This window comes from Silene latifolia, chromosome 11, assembly GCF_048544455.1.
Source record: "Silene latifolia isolate original U9 population chromosome 11, ASM4854445v1, whole genome shotgun sequence".
NCBI classification, from domain to species: domain Eukaryota; kingdom Viridiplantae; phylum Streptophyta; class Magnoliopsida; order Caryophyllales; family Caryophyllaceae; genus Silene; species Silene latifolia.
Window position 1 is genome coordinate 10,035,408 of NC_133536.1, and position 20,370 is coordinate 10,055,777.

The 20,370-nt window shown below is 37.9% G+C and overlaps 2 protein-coding genes across 2 annotated transcripts in view; one reads left to right on the plus strand and one right to left on the minus strand.

Moving 5' to 3' along the window:
- The window catches only part of LOC141610956 (uncharacterized), a 74,768-nt gene that overhangs the window by 9,807 nt on the left and 44,591 nt on the right, over window positions 1-20,370 (plus strand). The gene's annotated exons all lie outside the window — the stretch shown is intronic.
- On the minus strand, window positions 893-20,167 carry LOC141610955 (uncharacterized). The gene is made up of 15 exons (XM_074429275.1): window positions 19,472-20,167; window positions 19,188-19,243; window positions 18,238-18,296; window positions 18,064-18,135; window positions 17,065-17,148; window positions 16,511-16,618; window positions 15,072-15,134; window positions 13,772-13,852; window positions 10,418-10,483; window positions 8,435-8,590; window positions 7,705-7,782; window positions 6,983-7,021; window positions 1,897-1,979; window positions 1,545-1,617; window positions 893-1,357 (listed from the first exon to the last, which is right to left on the minus strand). The coding sequence occupies exons 1-15, from the start codon at window positions 20,116-20,118 to the stop codon at window positions 1,187-1,189; spliced, it is 1,836 nt and encodes a 611-aa protein (XP_074285376.1). The 5' UTR covers window positions 20,119-20,167; the 3' UTR covers window positions 893-1,186.

Below are 20,370 nucleotides of genomic sequence, written 5' to 3' on the forward strand. Positions count from 1 at the left end.
ATGATATGAACCAACTTTTTTTTTTTGTATATTGTACCCTCTAATTTTTGTTGAATGAGTTTTTTCTTCTTTGCAATTTGCAAACAAACATAATCCTCCCTCTCGTTGTTTAGTATGGCTAATTGGCTAACGTACACATGGGATGTTCCCTTTGCTAATATTCAACACAAAATGATTATAGACTACTTAAACAAGTAGGGAGGGTATATAAGATGATTTCTAAAATGGAGGGGTATATCGTAGAAAAACAAAAAAAAAAAAAGGCAGTTTTGAAGAAATTTGCTACCATAGTCAAACGTTGGTTGATTACTTGTATTATACACTGTATACAGCTACAAAATATTTGAAAAGATTTGGTCTTGCTTGAGCCTTAAGACCGTCTTAATTTAAGATCTCTCACAATCTTTTTATATTTTAACCTCTATTTTAATCGTGTGTGAAAGCTGTCTTAAGTTAAGTTTTGGGTTCACAAAATGAAGGAGTACGACCAAACTGAAAGTTAGCAACATGAACAAAGATGGGCAATAGCCGATAGGCAGGCAAGCTTGAAATAAACAAAGGCATCGTTAAATATTTCAAAATTTGTAGCACAATAGGCTAACATAAGTTTATGCCTAGTTTACCTCGAATCAATTCTCCATTTTTTTGTCATGGAAGTTGTGGTAGAAGTTTGCACCCTGCACCATTAGTATTTTACCACCCGTAAACTTAAAACGGTTCTTTTGATAACTACCTTACTCTTAGAAGTGTCATAATTTTCTTCTGATTTGGATTCATTTTTAGTACACGGCGAATTGTTTACTACCTCGCCATCATTTTAAGTCGTGTATTCTCAGAGCATAAATATAAATGACAAGTTATCAGCAAAACTTCAAAATACGGCACAGATAGGTAATACAAATTCCAAAATTTAGTGGGAATGACCCAAAAGAATTCTTGATATTTCTCGACCAAAATTTTCCCACATCGGAATACTGCCAAGGGCTAGCCTTCCTTGCTCCTATCTTTCTCTGCTAAATCAAATTGAAAGCTTTGGTTCATAGCTCGAGAATTGAGATACATCTGGACATACCGCATACTTGTCCATATATTTACATATGTTAACCTAATGCTACAGTTTACAAGTCCTACAAGGTGAGATATACAATGGTGAAATTGAGTATGTCTCGTCTCCCGATGTATGTAGTCAATCTAGTCTCCTGAAAACCTTATCAATGACTTGTTTCAAATTCGTGCAGCCGACTATCTGAATTTCAGAGCTGATGGCTTCTAGTGCTTTTCCAGCCGAAGCGGGAACAACACACTTCTTATATCCAAGTTTCACTAATGTAGTAACTCTCTTTTCTATCCTCGAAACCTGCAATTAAGTGATGATTTAGAACCAAATACGTCTTCAACAACAAAAATTACGAGACAAGAGGAATCAGCTCCGTTATTTATGGAAATGCCAGTGACCTCCAAAATAGTGTGACATTGGCGCAGTAGCTTTTCTTGTTTTATTCCACCATATATTAAACAGGAGATGTTAAACAAGAGATGCTTACCATTCGAAGCTCGCCACCAAGGCCAATTTCTCCGATAAATGCCACATGATTAGGAAGAGGGAACTCCAAGAAGCTAAAGATGGAACAGTTTGAGGAAATGTTATTAACAATCAAATGAAAACAAGATTATCACTAGTGTTAATAGAGTAACGCCATGGTTAATCACAAGGAAAAAGTAATTGGGTCAGCCTACTCCTACCTCAAAACAGAAGCGGAAATTAGGGCATCTTTGTTTTATTCCACCATATATTCGTATCTTATATTCTTATTGCCACTATTTGGAAAAAAAAAAGTTTTGGTTCTTTCTAAATAATTGATAAAAGGAATGTGTTGACAAGGCGTGATAACTTGCCTGCTACAAATTGCCGCTGCCACAGCAAGATCTCCAGAAGTCTCGGCCAGAGTAACACCACTTATTACGTTCAGGAAAATGCTCTGCAAAACACCAAACATTGAAAAATAGTAAAAGGGATTTTCGATTAAATAATTTTGATTGAAAAAAAATCATAAAGGGATTTTCTACGGTGTACCCCTATGTTTTCCCGAATTCTAACATATATTAACCAAGATCACTCTTTATCCTCCATATCTTCACAAATCAAGCAAAGTAAATAATAATATTGAGTAAATATAGATAGTATATTAATCTTGTCTATAGGCTCCATATTCTATCCTAATTTAGAGATCCTCTAGTTAGTATAAATACCAATGTAAATCATCAGTACATTGTATCCTTGCACAATCAATACAAACCCTTTTCTATATGGTATCTAGGAGCTCTAAAAGATCCATCAACAACCTTCTATCACCTCGGCAACCCACCTCCTTCAAACGTTCCAACCCTATTTCCGTCACCATCACCACACCCGCCACCATGACCAATCCAGAAACCTCCATTCCCAACCCTCACGACACCAATACACCCTTGATCTCTCTCAACCTTAACAACTGTGTCAAATTAGACCCCATGAATTATGTCTCATGGAGGTTTCAACTCATGAACATCCTATTTGGATACAGCTTATTCGGGTTTCTTGACGGAACCCAACCCGCCCCATCACCAACCATCACGGGTGATGACAAACAGGAGAAACCTAACCCGTCTTATCTCTCATGGCTGAAACAAGACGGTCTCATTCTGGGTGCTCTCATGGGCACCTTGAGTGCCACCGTTCAAGCCCTAATCGTGAGAGCCACCACGGCCAAAGAAGCGTGGGATATCCTCGCTTCCACATATGCAAACCCGTCTAGAGCGCATATTTTACAATTAAAAGACCGTCTAGACTCAATAGTCAAAACCTCTGATCAATCGATCAGTGACTATATCAATGTTTTTAAATCTTGCATCGACCAACTAGCACTGCTAGGCAAAACCGTCGACCCCGATGACATTATTTCGAAAGTCCTTCGTGGCTTAGATTACAACCTATATAAACCAGTCATCGACACCGTACGCAACCGTGATACCTCAATTTCTTTTGAACTCCTTCATGAGAAACTGCTTCACCATGAATTGTTATTAAAACAACAACCTTCAAACGACTTATTTCAACCAACTGCAAATTTGTCCTATCGAAACAACAACAACAGCCGCGGCAACCATCGCCACCAATACCAGCCGCCTGCCACCACCTACAACACCCTGCCCCACCAACCCTCGGCCTCCACCAACGCAACCCCACGACCCTTTAAGGGTCGATGTCAATGGTGCAGGCAAACGGGACATGTCATTGCCAATTGCCCCTTCTTTAGGAAATTATTTCCTAACATTGTCTTTCCTTCTCCACCACCCCGCAACAACCAGGCAGCACCCCAGGCCAACACCGCCACTGCCCATAACCTCGGCCCCAACCCCAACTATCTGCTCGACAGTGGGGCCTCCCACCACGTCACACATGACCTTGATACTCTTGCCCTCCATTCCCCTTATCTCGGCCCGCACAACCTTTTTTATGGAGACGGTTCCTCGTTGGACATTGCTAATATAGGTTCGCTTCGCTTACCTTTCTCATCGCTCAAATTTACGAATGTTTTACATGTGCCTCGTATATCTCGTAACATTTTATCTATTTCACAATTATGTCAAGAAAATAATGCATATGTAATTTTCTCATCATCTTCGTTTATTGTAAAGGAAATCTCGACGGGAACGATACTCCTCCAGGGCCAGGCTAAAGACGGGATTTACGAGTTGAGCCCGCACCAACCTCACGCCTACTACACCAAGAAAAGCTCAACTCCTCTTTCATGGCATCATAAACTAGGACACCCGACTTATGATGTAATGAAACAAATCAATAAAAATGCAACATTTCCTTTTTCCGATTTTTCGTTTTGCAATTCATGTCATATCAGTAAAAGCACCAAATTACCATTCGCAAATTCGTCGTTCAAAACCACTAAACCACTCGAATTAATTTACTCGGACCTATGGACAAGTCCCGTCCTATCACGCGAAAAATATAAGTACTATGTTATCTTCGTAGACCACTTTACTAAATACATTTGGTTATTTCCGTTAAAACAAAAATCCGAAACCGCGCAAGTATTTCTCAGGTTTAAGGCTCTTGTTGAAAAATATTTTAATACAACCGTTAAACATTTTTTCTCCGACAATGGTGGAGAATTCCAAAAATTAACCCCCGCCTTACTCGATAACGGTGTAAGTCATTCAACCTCTCCGCCTCACACCCCCGAACATAATGGATACGCGGAACGACGTCACCGTCACATTGTTGAAACCGGGCTAGCACTACTATCCCACGCAGGCCTCCCAACCACCTTATGGCCTTTCGCGTTTAGTACTGCCACCTATCTCATCAATCGTCTACCTACTCGAACTTTAAACAACCAAACCCCGTACTTCAAGCTCCACAATGTCGACCCAAAGTATGAAAACCTACACAATTTTGGTTGCTTATGTTATCCATGGCTTCGGCCCTATACCAAAAATAAACTCGATTATCGCTCAACCCCATGCATTTTCGTAGGATATTCTACAACTCAAAGTGCTTTCCACTGTCTTGATCCCAAAACCAATCGTATCTACACTTCTCGTCATGTCAGATTTATTGAAGATGAATTTGCTTACCAACGTCTCGTCTCGAACGTACCAACTAATTCTACTCATACAAATCCTGATGAATGGTGTAGCCTTATTATTCCTGTTTTAGTACAACCTCCAAATAGTGCCACTAACACCGTGCCACCAGCTCCTAACCAATCCCGACATCCCATTCATCAAGTGTATACTCGTCGACCAACTACCGCCACTCCCTCATCAACAGCTACACCCTCGGCATCTACCACACCTTCAGCCACCTCGGCCACCACACCCACACCGAACTCACAACCTCCAAGCACGGTAGTCACTCGCCTTCAAAATAATATTCGCAAACCCAATCCTCGATATGCGAACCTAGCTCACGCTTCCACCACCACTCATTCGTTACCAAACACGGTGAAACAGGCTCTTATTCTTCCTCCATGGCGTCATGCTATGCAAGAAGAATATGACGCTCTTGTCCGTAATAAAACTTGGACTCTCGTACCTCGACAACCCTCTCACAATATCGTCGGCTGCAAATGGGTATATCGCATTAAATATAATCCCGATGGTACCCTAAAACAACATAAAGCACGCCTTGTGGCTAAAGGATTTCACCAAAGACCTGGCATCGATTATACTGAAACCTTTAGTCCGGTGATTAAACCAACCACCGTACGACTCATTCTTTCTCTGGCAGTCACCAAAAATTGGACCCTTCGACAACTAGATGTAAATAATGCGTTTTTACAAGGCACCTTAACTGACAATGTTTACATGGCCCAACCACAAGGCTTCGTTGACTCGGCTAATCCTACCTTCGTATGTCAGCTAAACAAGGCTATCTATGGCTTAAAACAAGCACCTCGCGCCTGGCATACCGAACTCAAAACATACCTTGTCAACTATGGTTTCAAACAGTCAATATCGGACTCTTCCCTATTTCTTCTCAACACCAAAACAACCTGTATTTTCATGCTAGTCTACGTCGACGACATTATTATTACTGGTCCAAATCACACTCACATACAACAATTTGTAACACATTTAGCTAACCGATTCTCAATAAAAGATTTAGGACCGCTCTCTTATTTTCTTGGCATCGAGGTAGTACACAATGCTCTCGGCATTCACCTAAATCAGTCAAAATACGTATACGACTTACTAACAAAGTACAAAATGTCTGAAGCAAAACCTATCAACACCCCTATTGCCACGGACATAAACCTTATCCGTGAAGATCAAAAACCAATTCAAGATCACTCGGATTATCGCGCAATCGTTGGGAGCCTACAATATCTCTCTCTCACACGACCCGACATTCGCTTCTTCATCACAACCGTCTAGCTCGGCTTTCTTCATCACCCCACGCCCACACACCGGATCGCTCAAACGCTCGTTTCGCTATCTTCAAGGCACCCAAAACCATGGCCTCCAACTTTATCGAACCTCACCTCTTTGTCTCCACGCCTTCTGTGATGCTGATTTTGCAGGTGACAAACAATCATACATCTCCACCACTGGCTATCTCATCTACCTAGGACGCAATCCAATCTCCTGGTCATCAAAGAAACAACGTGGCCTAGCTCTATCTACTATCAAGCTGCATTCCGCATTGCTTTGTCTCGCCGTCACTACCATCGAAACTCTCTCGGTCGCGAACCGCTCACTGAACTCGGCATAGTCACCACCAAAGCACCCGCTATCTACTGTGATAATATGTCTGCAACCCTCTATGCCAAGAATCCCGTATTTCATTCAAGAATGAAGCACATGGCTCTTGCCTTTCACTTTGTTCGTGAACAATTACAACTCGGTCACATTCGAATTCAACACATTGCGGGCAAAGATCAACTAGCTGACGCGCTCACCAAACCTCTTCACAAGCCCCGTTTTCAAGAACTACGCGACAAGATTGGTCTTCTTCCTCCGAAGTCCATCTTGAGGGGGAGTATTAACCAAGATCACTCTTTATCCTCCATATCTTCACAAATCAAGCAAAGTAAATAATAATATTGAGTAAATATAGATAGTATATTAATCTTGTCTATAGGCTCCATATTCTATCCTAATTTAGAGATCCTCTAGTTAGTATAAATACCAATGTAAATCATCAGTACATTGTATCCTTGCACAATCAATACAAACCCTTTTCTATAACATATACCCTAGTTTTTGCATGTCGAATTCTACAGTTGAACTCGCGTTTAGGGATCTCACAAATGAACCGGGTGGACAAGGTCCCAATGTACAAAACCTTACCCTCACAAATCACTCTAGTAATAGATGTAAAGCTGACTTTAGAGCCTATCAGAAAGTACAGTACAAAAAATATACTAAACGCTATAGAAGAGAACATGATAAGACAAAGCAATAAGCAAAGAATGATTACATGATCGTCAATCTTTAGTCCCGCTTGCTTCTTAAGAACCTGCAAGTAAAAGAACAAAGCATCAGTGAGTTGTCTTTCACTCATGAAGGTTACAACTAAACAAAAGTATCAACGACCATCAGATATGCTGCGCCTAGTTAATGTTTGTTCCAAATTACATAATACAGGGACTCTCGCTCACTCTCACAAATCCAGTTTACCAATTCCCCTAAGAACAGTGTCTAATTTAGCCAATGTTACCTAAAAGAATGTAACACTAATAACTAAGGAAAGGTTTCTCAATGACCCACAAGGAAAATAACATCAACAATTGCATCCATTGGCTGCAGCTTGACAATATAGGAGGCGCAAAAATATTTGTTAGCCATTTTGCTTTATTGCATCATATTTTAAAGCGAAAGAATAGTGGAAAGTTAAGTAAGGGTACTGGTCTTAGAGATAAAAATCAAAAACTCAAGGGCCCTTGACAAAATAATACAAGTCATAGAACTCACAGTGAGGACCTTGACTAATGATTAACCCCCATCAACATATATGTATGACCAAAACCTTTCGAGCCTAGGAAGTACAGAGTAATTGTTAACTGAACCCAAACAACATCCAAATGCAAAACTGAAAGTCAAAAGCTGCACATGCAGCATACGTATACGAGAACCAAACGAAGAAATGATCAACTCATATACTAGAGTACATTTTAATTAAGCTGTTGATCAAGGACATACCGAAAGAATCATATCAGCCCTGCTTAGTTGAACGCCATTAATATGCCTAGTAGAACCAGGTCCGGAAACACATAAAGCCTACAAGTTAAGCTCATAAGACCAAACAGCAACTCAGGTTAAGCAAATACAAATGACGCAAATGGTTCATCCTTCCTGAAAATACAAAAGAAGGCTATGCTCCGACAGATATGATGCAGTATTGTATTAATCGGATTCATGTATGGGTATTGGACACGGGTATGTATCAACATATCCAAGCGATGGACTTGTCATGGCACAAACATTGAGACACGAAGAGGAAACTGTTTATTTAAAGTGAAATGCAAGTCTGTATGAAAGGTAAATCTTAAAATACAAGATTTCTTTGTGGATCCACTAAGATAACTGTTAACTTGGCAACTATCCAGTAAGGATTCCATAGTCCTCCTTGAGTGTTGTGTCGGACACAATTACGACAACAAAGTTGAGGAGTCATAGGATACGGTCAATCAAATGTGATTGATATTTTAATTGGCCTAAGGCTCCACGCCACACTTAGATCCATAATATTAAATCTTGGTTAGAGACTTGATTTGGATTATGTCATTGAGGCCTAATCTCGGTTGTTCTCTATAAATGTGGTCGATACCGCCTCAAAATGTGGTCACGCTAACCTTCCAAACCTTGATAACTTAATTGCACTTCGGTGTTGCAGGCAATATTTAGAACCATGACCAGATCTGTAAATTACCTGAACTTCAACAAGAAAAGATCGAGACCCATCAATAATTACAGCAATAGCAAGTCCAGCTAAGTGCTCTGAATCTGAATATTCTTCACTTAAAAACATCTCACTAGGATTTGCGACAGCTTCGAGTCCAGACACTGACATTGCGAAAACTCCCAGCTGCAACCAGGAGTGAATAGACACGTGAATAATCAAGCAGCTCATCTTGTTGTAGGAATATGAGTGCTCAGAATACCGAGCCAATTAATAAAATGAAAGCAAAACAATAAAGATGACGTTCACTAAAGAATCTCCAACAAATTTCATTATCATTCAGAATTCCTCGTAAAAATACTACTCTGTACCATGTATTGCAATGAAGTTATGCTCAGGGAAGAGCTCAATTAAGAAAACTAGGAGAAGCATATCAAACACATTGATGCTTCTGCAAGGGGGAAAAAGTACTTAAAAACGAGTAGAATAAATTAAGAGGGTCCCGACTCCCGCATGTATCTCAAGTTTAACATATAGAGAAGTTAGCAAGCTACAGATGGCACGGGCTCAAACTGCTATTTTTTGCCTTCAATCTTATTGACATTTTATCGATGAATATTCTAGCATTTACTCGTTTAGCCATATGAAAGTATTTGCACTGAATTTTCACAATGTTAAGACTGTCAGACCGTGTGAACCAATGGAAAATATACAGCAGAAACATTGGATCAATCACCAGTGATTTTTACCCTCTTCTGAAAAAGTGGATGGGGTTAAGAAAGAGAAGCGGGGCCATTTAAGGTAGATCTGAAGGGCTGGTCATTATAGGTCCGGTTTATTTTGGGCAAGGTCATTTAAGGTATAGGTAATTTCGATTCAAGTCGTTTTGGGTCACATCAACAGGGTCGGGTTAGTTTTGTACTCCCTCTATTCCAATTTTATTGTCCCCTTCCAGAGGCGGATCTCCCTTGACCTGCGCAGGGCCAAATCATTTCTTCGTTTGGTTCTTGTATACTTATGCTTTTGATGAACAATTTGTTTACCTATTCCATATTAGGGTGTCTCAATCAATTATTTACCTTTCTATTTTGGGAATGTTTTTGATGAACAATTTGATCCTCAACACTCAATTTAGTTCACTTGTCACCAAACAAATGGTTCCCTCCTCTTTCGTTGGTCTTTGTGCCAAAATCAAAGGTAAACAAATCATCGGGAGAAAGGAATTACATTTACGTTGAATTGAAAATGTCTAAAATAACAACAAAAACACCATATAATAGACATCGATTTTTTTTATACTTTTAATTTAATTTGACTACATTTTAATTATTTCAATAATACCCCCTTCGTGCAAATGATTTATTTGCCTTTTTTTTTTTGAGAAGCTATAATAATGAAAGCTAAAAATTAGAACGGAAAGACTACAATAGTAGTCGATTTAATCCAGATTGGCCCCCGTAAGAATTTTTTTCAAGATCCGCCACTGTCCCCTTCACCCTCTCATTTTTTTCCAAAATAATTGCGTCCTTACTCTTTTGATTTTTGAGTAAGGAAAAGAGTGGATTTTCAATATTATCGCCTTCTGCATAACTTTTTCTTAAATCATCGCAAAATAGAAAGTAGGACAACAAAAGTGGAATAAAGTGACTAATGTCTTAAGTAAAGATTCATGATTGAGATACTATTTATGACCATATGACAACAGACAATCACTTCAGGGATTCTTCATTTCACCAAAAAACATCATAAATTCTAAAAGCTTTAAGTATTAGTATGTGAGAATAACGAAGCTATATTCAAGCAAATCCAGACAATGGGATGGACCAGAAAACTTAATAAAATCGCAAACAAGATTCGAAAATGCAAATGATTAGTTTTGTAGTTTGTATGACAGTTGCATTATTGCACATGGATAATAAAACAACCAAACGCTACACAAGAATTCATAAAATTCTGAACAATTCGAAATCAGAAAAATCAGGTGAGGTCTAGAAAAGAAAAATAGTATATTACCTCATCAGTGGAGCCAAAACGGTTTTTAACGGAACGAAGCAAGCGATGTGATGAGTGCTTATCTCCCTGCAGGATCACAATAAATGGGTTGTATGAAAAAACAGAATAAGAGACATACCAACATAATTTCTGAGAATATTGAAAAGTTTAGGGCGCAGAAGATCTAATGTCTAGTTGATGTATTTAATTATCTTGTCATCAGCAGACATTAAGTGGCGTTGCATGAAATGGTGATGACATTCACATTGTCAACAGAAACATGTATTTTAACAGCACTTGCAGGAAGAAACACCAGATGCACACAGAACTTGACAACTAAGCTTCCACCCAACCTATCAGTAGATCACAAGCAGATTCTTAATTTTAATTTTTAAAATCCAGAAACTCGGAGAATTTTGATTCCAAGGTATTGTCTGTAGGAATTTGACCAATGGATGTCTATACTATTAATAGTGAAAAAGTGAAAATGTTAGCTGCGTGTAATGTATCCTCTTTAATTACTTCAGTCGTAGGAATTTGACCAATGGATGTGTATACTATTAATAGTAAAGAAGTAGAAATGTTAGCTGCGTGTAATGTATCCTCTTTAATTACTTCAATCTTCTTGTTCATATACCCAAGCTGGTTTTGCGGATAACTTTTTTATTCATTCCTTCCAAGCTATTTATCCAAATATGCACACGTATTATTCTAGAAGATCAAACTTGAGTTAGCTTTCTTGTGATACTAGCGTAACCTTTACTTCCAAGTTTCAAGAAATAAGATGAATCTGCAAATTAACATAAATTTGCAACTCCTTGTTGTGAGAAGAGCCAAGAATTCCATCTATCTATATAAAATAATAAAATAAGAAACTTTACCATTTTGCTTTTCCCGCCTATCTTACTCACGTGCCTACCACACCCCACCCAAAATTTCCCCTAAATCTCCTGATAACTGATGTACAACTAGGTGCATCTCAAAATCAAACCCTAAACACCCACTACCTTCTTAACCGTAATTTAATATGCTCCCCCTTCCGGCCTTCCCTCTCTCAAATCGTTCATTTCCAATCTCTTCGCATCTGGCCTCCAAACTTTTCAAAACCCGAAAAAAACTGTCCATATTCTGCCATAATTTCTTGGTTCTGAAACTAGGTTACTTCGACACTTCAGCTCACGTACCCGTGTCCGACATTTGATCTTGGACACTGGTATGACACTCGGACACTTCATTTTAGACCAAAAAACTTGACATTTTTTCATAAAAAAGCCGTGTCCGACACTTGGATACGCACATGTGTCCGACCCTTCTAGCGGACTCCTATTCGCTCTTCATAGCTCTCCTAAGTCCTAACTATATATTCTTCAGGCCTCTACGTTCAAGTCAACCTGAATTACAAATCAGCCTTTCAAAAAATCGTTTAAGCTCCTACTTTGATGTTTCTCCGTCGTATTTAACAAGTTTAAAAGAAACAATACGGTTAAGAAGAATCCAATTCAAAATCAGTCATTTTTACTCTTACTGTTTATGTTAGCATTTAGCAAGTTTCTTACTCCGTAAAATTTATATCTTTGTTCCTTTTAATGTGTCTTATTTGTTTCAGATTTTTTATTAAATTTTTTAAATTGGTGATTTGTCATATTCATTTTCTTTTGTCATAATTTTAGTTAGGTCTGTGAAATGGGTTATTCTTTTCCTATTGTTGCTTTAGCATTGACTTTCAATCTTTGTTAAAACTTGAAGCTTTATTAGACGACTACGCTATGTTACATACATTAAAATTTTGTAGATAACAAAGATAGACACAGGTCGGGAATTTTGTGTAATGTGCGAAGAGAAGAGCAATTTTACTGGAGAAGGATGAAAAGGGAGTATGTGCAATTGTTGAATCTCACTCGCTCATTTTGCAAATTTGATGAGCAATGAAATGGAACATGATATGAGTTAGTCTCCTCATTATCGTGTATTGTAACGTTACTTGTACCAAAATAAACTGTATTGTAATGTTATCTCGCACTCCTAATTATTTATTTTCTAAAATTTTATAAATATCGATCATCATGTGAACAAGACACTGCTATAGCGGTCATGAGCTTGTGGTTATTTTTTTCTTTATTGACTACCATTAACTACTTCTGCTGATTGGTTGGTAATTTCTGATGGCATATTTATTTTAGATTTTCAACGTAACTGAAAACTTTTGCTTCAAACTGTAGATAACGAGTGGTAAGAAGGTTTGTCATCAGATGAAGCAAGCAAGAAGATTGTGTACTGCCATACTGACTTGAGTGACTTCCTTAAACAATGGTGTAATGTTTGTGTTCTTCCATAAAGTGATAAAGTACTAGAAGAGTATCCAATCAATATATACTTTGTGTTTACCTATTATTTTGTGTAGCTTCAAATATATGCATATTAATTCAAGTTAGGACAACAAGTGATGAATACAAGTCCATTGCCATTGCAGCATGTAATTACGTAACAATTATATCATAAAACTATTTGTGTTTCCGTTGAAAAATCAATACAAATGACTCTTTTTCAACTTTACAAAGTCTTAATTACGCAACTTTCAAATGTAAGGTCGTTTTGTAGGCATGGTAATAATATCAACAGTAGCAGAGTACAATTTTTGTTTCGTACTCCGTATAATTTTTGTGTTGGAGATTGATTCTTTAATTTTCAATCTCTAGAGACCCTTGTTAGCTTCATTCAATAACATAACAATAAATTTAATACAGTATTTACTATATAATGTGCATGGGTAAAATATAATACTATATATACACAAACTTTATAATTTTCAATTTAATTTTTTGAAAATATTCTTTTATTTATGCCCGTGCATTGCACGGGTCCTAAACTAGTTTGTCATGTAAGATCACCCTCCACCACCACCAATCAATGGACAATCATGGATTCATGGCCTTCAGCCCTTTTAATGTAGGGTTACTGGATGCACATTCCTGGGTTACTCTGACTCTCCAACACCATGTTGACAAAGTGTCAGTGTGGATACGGCTCTATTGCACGAAGTTTTCTATTGTGTGATCTAAAGAAGTGTCGATGTTCGTGTTGTATGGCACACGCGACATGGCAGCTAACTGAAGCGACGGAGTAACATATGCACATTCTACCCACTAGGCCCAAGTAATGCGCTATTTTAAAGCCTAATCCATGGTATGATATGAATTATATATTTGAATCTTCTAGTCTAGTGATACTTTCTTGAGACTATTAAAAAATTTGCAGTTCCTTTGGCGAGAAAACAGCCGAACAAAAGGATTTAAGTCGAATAAGGAAGTACAGAAACAGAAGAGGAAGAGGAAGAGAAACTTCGAGAATATTACAAATGAAGAAGGCAAAACCAACCTCCATATATAAAACGACATCAACAATGTGCTCCAGAACACGAGGTCCTGCAATGTCTCCATTTTTGTTTACATGTCCAATCTGTCACAGAGAAAAAATAATATTGTAATTTGTAAGACAAAGCTAGACTGAGGACTTGCAATATGTATAAAGCCGTCTTGAGCATGTATATTACAGCTTTCATACTCGGTCAATCAGTACAAGTGTACCACCAAAAGCGGTGGTATCAGAATGGGTTAAAAATTGATTGTATTGGCTAGCTATGTTACTCCGACTCTCCTAACTCCCTCGCGTACCCGTGTCCGACACTCGACACTCGGACATGGGTATGACACTTGGACACCTCATTTTGAACCAAAATATGCATATTTTTCATAAAAATAGCCGAGTCCGACACTAGGACACGTACCCGGGTCGGATACTTCTAAATAGGTCTGAGTTTACTTTTTTTAGGGTTTGTAACTGAAAGATAGGAAAGGTATGGGTAGTGCGAGAAAACAAGATTGGATGATCATTTACAATAAAAATTAATGGGTGCAAAATATGAAAATGTGAGCCAAGTAATAAAGACATGAGTGACGAAGATGAAGATTAATGGTGAGAAAGATGAAGTTGACGGGAAGCGGTGTTACCCCGACTCTCCGACACCCGTGTCTGACACGTGTCGAGTGTCGGATACAGCCATTTTGTGAGAATTTTTCAGTTTTTGGGTCTAAAATGAAGCGTCGAAGTGTTGTGTCGGTGTCGGACAGATAGGTGTCGGACACGGGACACGGCAGCTAAATGAAGTGTCGGAGTAACATAGACGGGAAGTTAAAGCTAACAGAAAACTTAGCCGAAATTACAATGCAATACCACCACATGTTTTTGGTGGTTTGATTTTATTTTCCCCTCTAAATAGTAAAATTTTTCATTTGACACTCTATTTTCTCAAAAAAATTCTCGTGCAATACATCGGAGTACATTGTGTTTTTTTTCCTTCTATTTGTTCAAAAGAAAATTCAACACGATACCATAGGCGTGGAGGCGGGGATTGGCAGGTGGGAGCAGCGGTAGAGAAGGCAAGACATGGTGGGTGGTAATGGATCGGGTGGCGGCGGGAGAGATAAGAAGGGAAAGAAAAAAGATCTCTGAAACTATTTGAGAGGAAGAAAAATGAGGGGTAATTTGGTAAAAAGCGTGGAAGAAAAATGAGGGGTAATTTGGTAAAAAGCGTAGAGCGTTGAGTAATATGTGTACGCAATATCCTTACAAAAATGAGTCAGAAAAACCATGTGACACTATCAAACCCGTTTCTTACCAAAAAAACAGGAATATTTGTCTTCTTTGCAAAACGAAGCAATGCTGAAGTACATTCCTTCACCTGCAACAAAATATACATAAGACGAAATCATCTTCAAGTGTTATAATCAAAATATCAATGATTATTACTCCATTTGTCCTAGTCAATTGTTGTCCTTTGCCTTTTACATGTTTGCTAATGCTCATTTCATTTCGTAAATATCTTTACTTACATAAGTGTGAAAATTATAAAATTTTGATAATCTTAACGTACTCATTAAGACGAATCAAACAAGATCCCTCATGACTATATTTGGTGTTGTGCATTGGAAATTATTTAAAGGATTCTCTTCCTTTATGAATAGTGTCCAAAAGGCAAAGGACAACAATTGACCGGGACATCGAGAGTGTGATTTTTTTATAAGATTATTGGTAATAACTAATATAGATCCCGCGCGAATGCATAGTTTTTTAGATAAAGATGTTAGAGAATTAAACAATTATATCACTGGTATAACTCCATTTGAAATTTAACCATTAAATTTACTATTAGTAATGTTTTGTATTAAAAAGTAGAAAAGAGACACTTTTACTCCTAATAAGATTGTCGATTTTACGAAACTGTATTTTTAAAAACTATTGTTGTTATATTATTATATCCACTAAAGGAGTAATATAAACGTGAAGTGATGACATTGGTAATACAATCAGGTAAGATATAGTACTTTATAATAAATATACTTATGTACTCCGTATATGTTAAATAAAAAAATTAACCAAAATTTAAATGTTCACATATTAGGGAGCAGGGATAGATATTAAGTTAAAGTGAAAGATAAAAACATATAATTACTAAGTTTTTTCATTTTAGAAGTAAAAATGTCTATAAATACTACTAACTTGTAGTATAAGTTTGTATCAAAAGACAGAATAATAAAATTATTTAGGAAGTGTGTGCTAAAAAAATGTTCGTGATGATCGTGTTTAGTTTTTAAAATAATAACAATTAAATATTTCTATCCCATCATACGTATAATTAGTGCAATTTTATTGATGTAACAAAATCAGATTATCTTATTAATATGTCTATGCAAATTGAAAAAATATTATACCATGTTTAAATGGAATAGAGTTATTTATTGTTTAAAATAATGTCAGATAGTATGATATAGTGAAATCTAATTATAGACAAATTCATTTAGGCGGGGAAAATTTAGTAATCTCTTATTCTTTTAGTATAGGGGGGATGATACTAATAGAAAACTTGTACTTTGAGGTAAAGCACACTAAAATCTAGCAGATAAAGAATCAGAAATGTAATTTTTAATCATCTGAGCATACTTTGATTCTTCGGATATATTTATGTAATTATGTCCATAAATCCCAGAAGAAATACCTGAAAAGAGGGAAAGTAAGATGGTATTTGGATTAGTGTTCCAATTAATCATACATTCATACCTGCGCCATCCCGCCAGGGCTTCCAGTCACCGGCTTTAGATACATAGTTTGAATGGAATCAACAACGACAGCACGTGGGGAAAGCACTTGCACCTTTTCTAAAATATCCTGCAGGAAAAGGTATAACACCTTAGACTTTGCAGTTGTAGAACAGCGGATTTAGGATTTAATGAAACCAGATTTCCAGCCATTCGAAATATCAATATAGCCATCAATAGAACACCTGATGAGAAAATAGCAAGTGTAAGATAAAACAAAAGGTGAAGTTTTTGTTTGCTTCTAAGCATGCAATGAGTCTCGACAATTATACGACATGGCTATATTGGGGGGAAAATAAACTGATAAACTTGTAGCAAATTGTTGAAAGAACTTGATAAAAACGTATCAGAAAGAACAAAAAGAGATGCCTTAATGCAGCAAACTTAAACCCCATCCAATAGAGTGATAAATTGTTCTAAGTTCTAACCAACTGCTTCCGTAAAGGAAGTCCCAAGGCAACAATTGAGGAATAAGCAAGAAGCAACTAAATACAGACACAATTAGCTCTAACCAACCTCAATATCAGTGCTTGAATAAAGGAAAAGCTCTTCTGTATCGATGCTCAGCCGATCTGCTCTATTTCCAATTTGCTCAACACTCTAGAGAAGAAAATATAATTAGCATATTGTCAGGTTCAAATAGTCAAAACAGAGAAGGTTTCAACATGTCATTAACAATTCCCAACTAAACAAAATCAAAGTCAGATGTGCCATCAAAGGTTGGAATCCATAAATTGAAAGGTAATCTAATACTCCCTCCCATCCAAACCAAAGGTAACACTTACCGTATTCGGACCATCCAAACCAAACTACCCATTCCTTTTTTGGTAAAAAAAACATTACTAAAAACTCCTCATACACCCTTATTATTTACATAAAATGTCATCATGTTTGTGGCCCTCTTTTAATCAAGCTACAAGTGGCCCTATTTTAATTCCAATACTACCCTTACCTTTTCTCTATTTTCTTAAAACTTGTTCCCTCCCATGTTACCTTTGGTTTGGATGGGAGGGAGTAGATCGTATTGTAAAGATATTTTCAATAGCCAAACCCCTTCATGACTACTGAAAAGCATCAAAGTAAAACTTCCATAGAAACAAATTAGAGCTGCAACAACGCCGCACGACCAGTTCTAAGGTCTTGAAGATTACCGCGACTTCATATTAAGGCAATATATCAGCCGCATTTTTAAGCGACACGATTGAAATGAAGGTGTGGCGTCCGAACCTAAGATCAAGATTGAAACCGAAGTTCAATGCCATGAAATATCCCTTACTCATTTTGAACCAAACATTCACTCTCTTTTAGTCAAGTCCATTACCAATACTATGCAAGCTGAAATGTTCTACCCACCTTGTCTTGTACTCTTCGCTTGCTTTAAAGTATATCATTAGGCCTTTCCCGGGATGGGAGATATTCTTGCCCCCAGCATAATAGGTGCTCTCTCTCCTTTAAAATTTAGCAGCACTAAAACAGTAGAATAATGAAAGGTGGTGTTGCTTCTAGTGCACTAACCTCTTCACCAGATATGTAGAGAACAGGCGCTGCTCCTCCAACATCACTGCTCACTGCTACAAGTGCAGCCATCTTCATTTTGAACATAACTTAGTGAAACATACAATATTGCAGCACTCTAGCGCAATCTCCCGAGATAAACTATTTAAGCAGGTTTAATAAAAGGGATCACACCTGTAATGCCAATGTACTTTTGCCCACACCAGGATCACCACCAACCAAAATCAATGAACCTATAAAAAATCGCAAGAAATTTTGTTAAAAGAGTTACATTCGAAGCAAGCTCATCTTGGGGAACTGCAATAATGTAAAGCTTGTTAGAAGCTAGAGAATCAGAAGGCAAAGCAATGTACTCCCTACTTACCAGTCATTTGTTTACCTTTGAATTTGGCACAAAGACAAAGGAGGGAGGAGCGGACCATTTGTACTTATGCTCATTGGATGACAAGTGGATTAAGATGTATGTGGGTGATCAAATTACCCATAACAAGCATTTCAAAATAGAAAGGTAAACAAATTATCAAGACACTCTATAAATGAAAAAAGAGAAACAAATGATCGGGACGGAGGGAGTAATTTTCAAGAGAGAATCTTGTACGACAAATCAAGAGCTTTCTCCCAAAGGAAAACAGGGGACACAACCTTCCATAAAAAAAGGAGCCAACCATGAGATAATGTTTTAGTCAATTGTCTAATGGGGATGTCACCAACTGCGCTATCCCTTGAAGCCTCGCGCTGATACATTAACATGCAAGTAGAATGAACATGTTTATGTCAATTCTCTATTTGTACACATAGTTTGTAACGAGTAATGAAAGAGATGAACGGGGGAAGAAAATTTGGTAAAACCCAACATACATGCACACGTGAGAGAGACAGAACATGAAGGTATAACTTCATTGACTAAGCCTCAACAATAAGTGTAGGCTTTTGGTTGAGATAATAATTTCCAAATAAAGTATCAACCACGCTATCTCAGTCATTTACCAGGTTTCCACATTCAAACTATTGTTAAAGGCGCCAAAGACATGTAAGCCAACGTAAATAAACAAAAAAATACAGAGCCAGAATTCGTCAAAAACACATAAAAGGCAACATAACACAATTAGACACTCAATCTGTACCTGGCACAACACCGCCACCAAGCACCCTATTAACTTCCAATCCGAGCAAGCCAGACCTGAAATCAGCCAAATCATACCTCAATTTTCAGCATTTTGCAAAATATTCACTCTTACAAATAACATAACATCATTAAATATAACTGTTAAGTCTAGGCTGCTAGAATTGCACCACTGATCAACATAAAACCCGAACACTAAATCCGATATAATTGAACTCCCGGCCTAGCTACACCTAATGAAAGCAATCAAATTGAACATAACCATAGCCAAAACATACAACTTACAATCGAATGCGCCATTCCATATGATTAATCCCTCGATTCACATCCACCAACCTAACCGGCTCATTTTGCCCAACCATTTGCTCAGGCAACCAAGACGACTTCATCATTTTCCCAGAAATCTCGTTTTCCGACACCGAAAACTGCTTCAAAGTCCCAATTTTATTACATGATCTACAGGTTCCCCACCACTGAGCTGTGCTATGTCCACAATCAGCACATACCCAATGAATCTTACTCTTCCCTTTCTTCCCTCCCGCTACAAAATCCCTCGAAACGACACTCTTCGCCACATTCGGCGACAAGTTCACTCGAATCCTCGACTCCTCTTCCCCACCACTACCTACACCCTTAATTGAATTTGTTGGGGTACTCTGAGGAGAACTGAAGGTTGACCAGCCCCTAACGCTCGGTTCAGAAGTTGGTTCTTCGGATGCGCCATTGACGTCGATGAGAGGCGATTCGGGAAATGATTTGGGGGTAATTGAATGAATTGGGCGAAAATGGCGAGAGGAATTAGGGTTTTGATCGTGTTGATTGTAGATGATTAAAGAGTTTACTGAAGGGGGAAGAAGTTTGAATTTGGATGAATTAAGAAGGGAAGTTTGTGAACGAAGTAGATGAATTGCTGCCATTTCTGAAACTTGCATGCGAGAGAAATTAGGAATTAGGGTTTTGACTGTTGAATTGAAAGGGCGCGCGAATACGAGGATGGAAGGTGGGAAAATTACAAGTAACCTGATGACAACTTCGGATTTACCAGCGCTAAACCCGACCCAAATGACTTGTCTAGTAAACTATACCTGACAAACGGGTTAAACGGGTCGGGTTTAGACCGGACCATTTTGCATTTCTCAAATTTTCGAGTTTGTTCGGATCGGGTTGGTCATTTCGGGTTACAG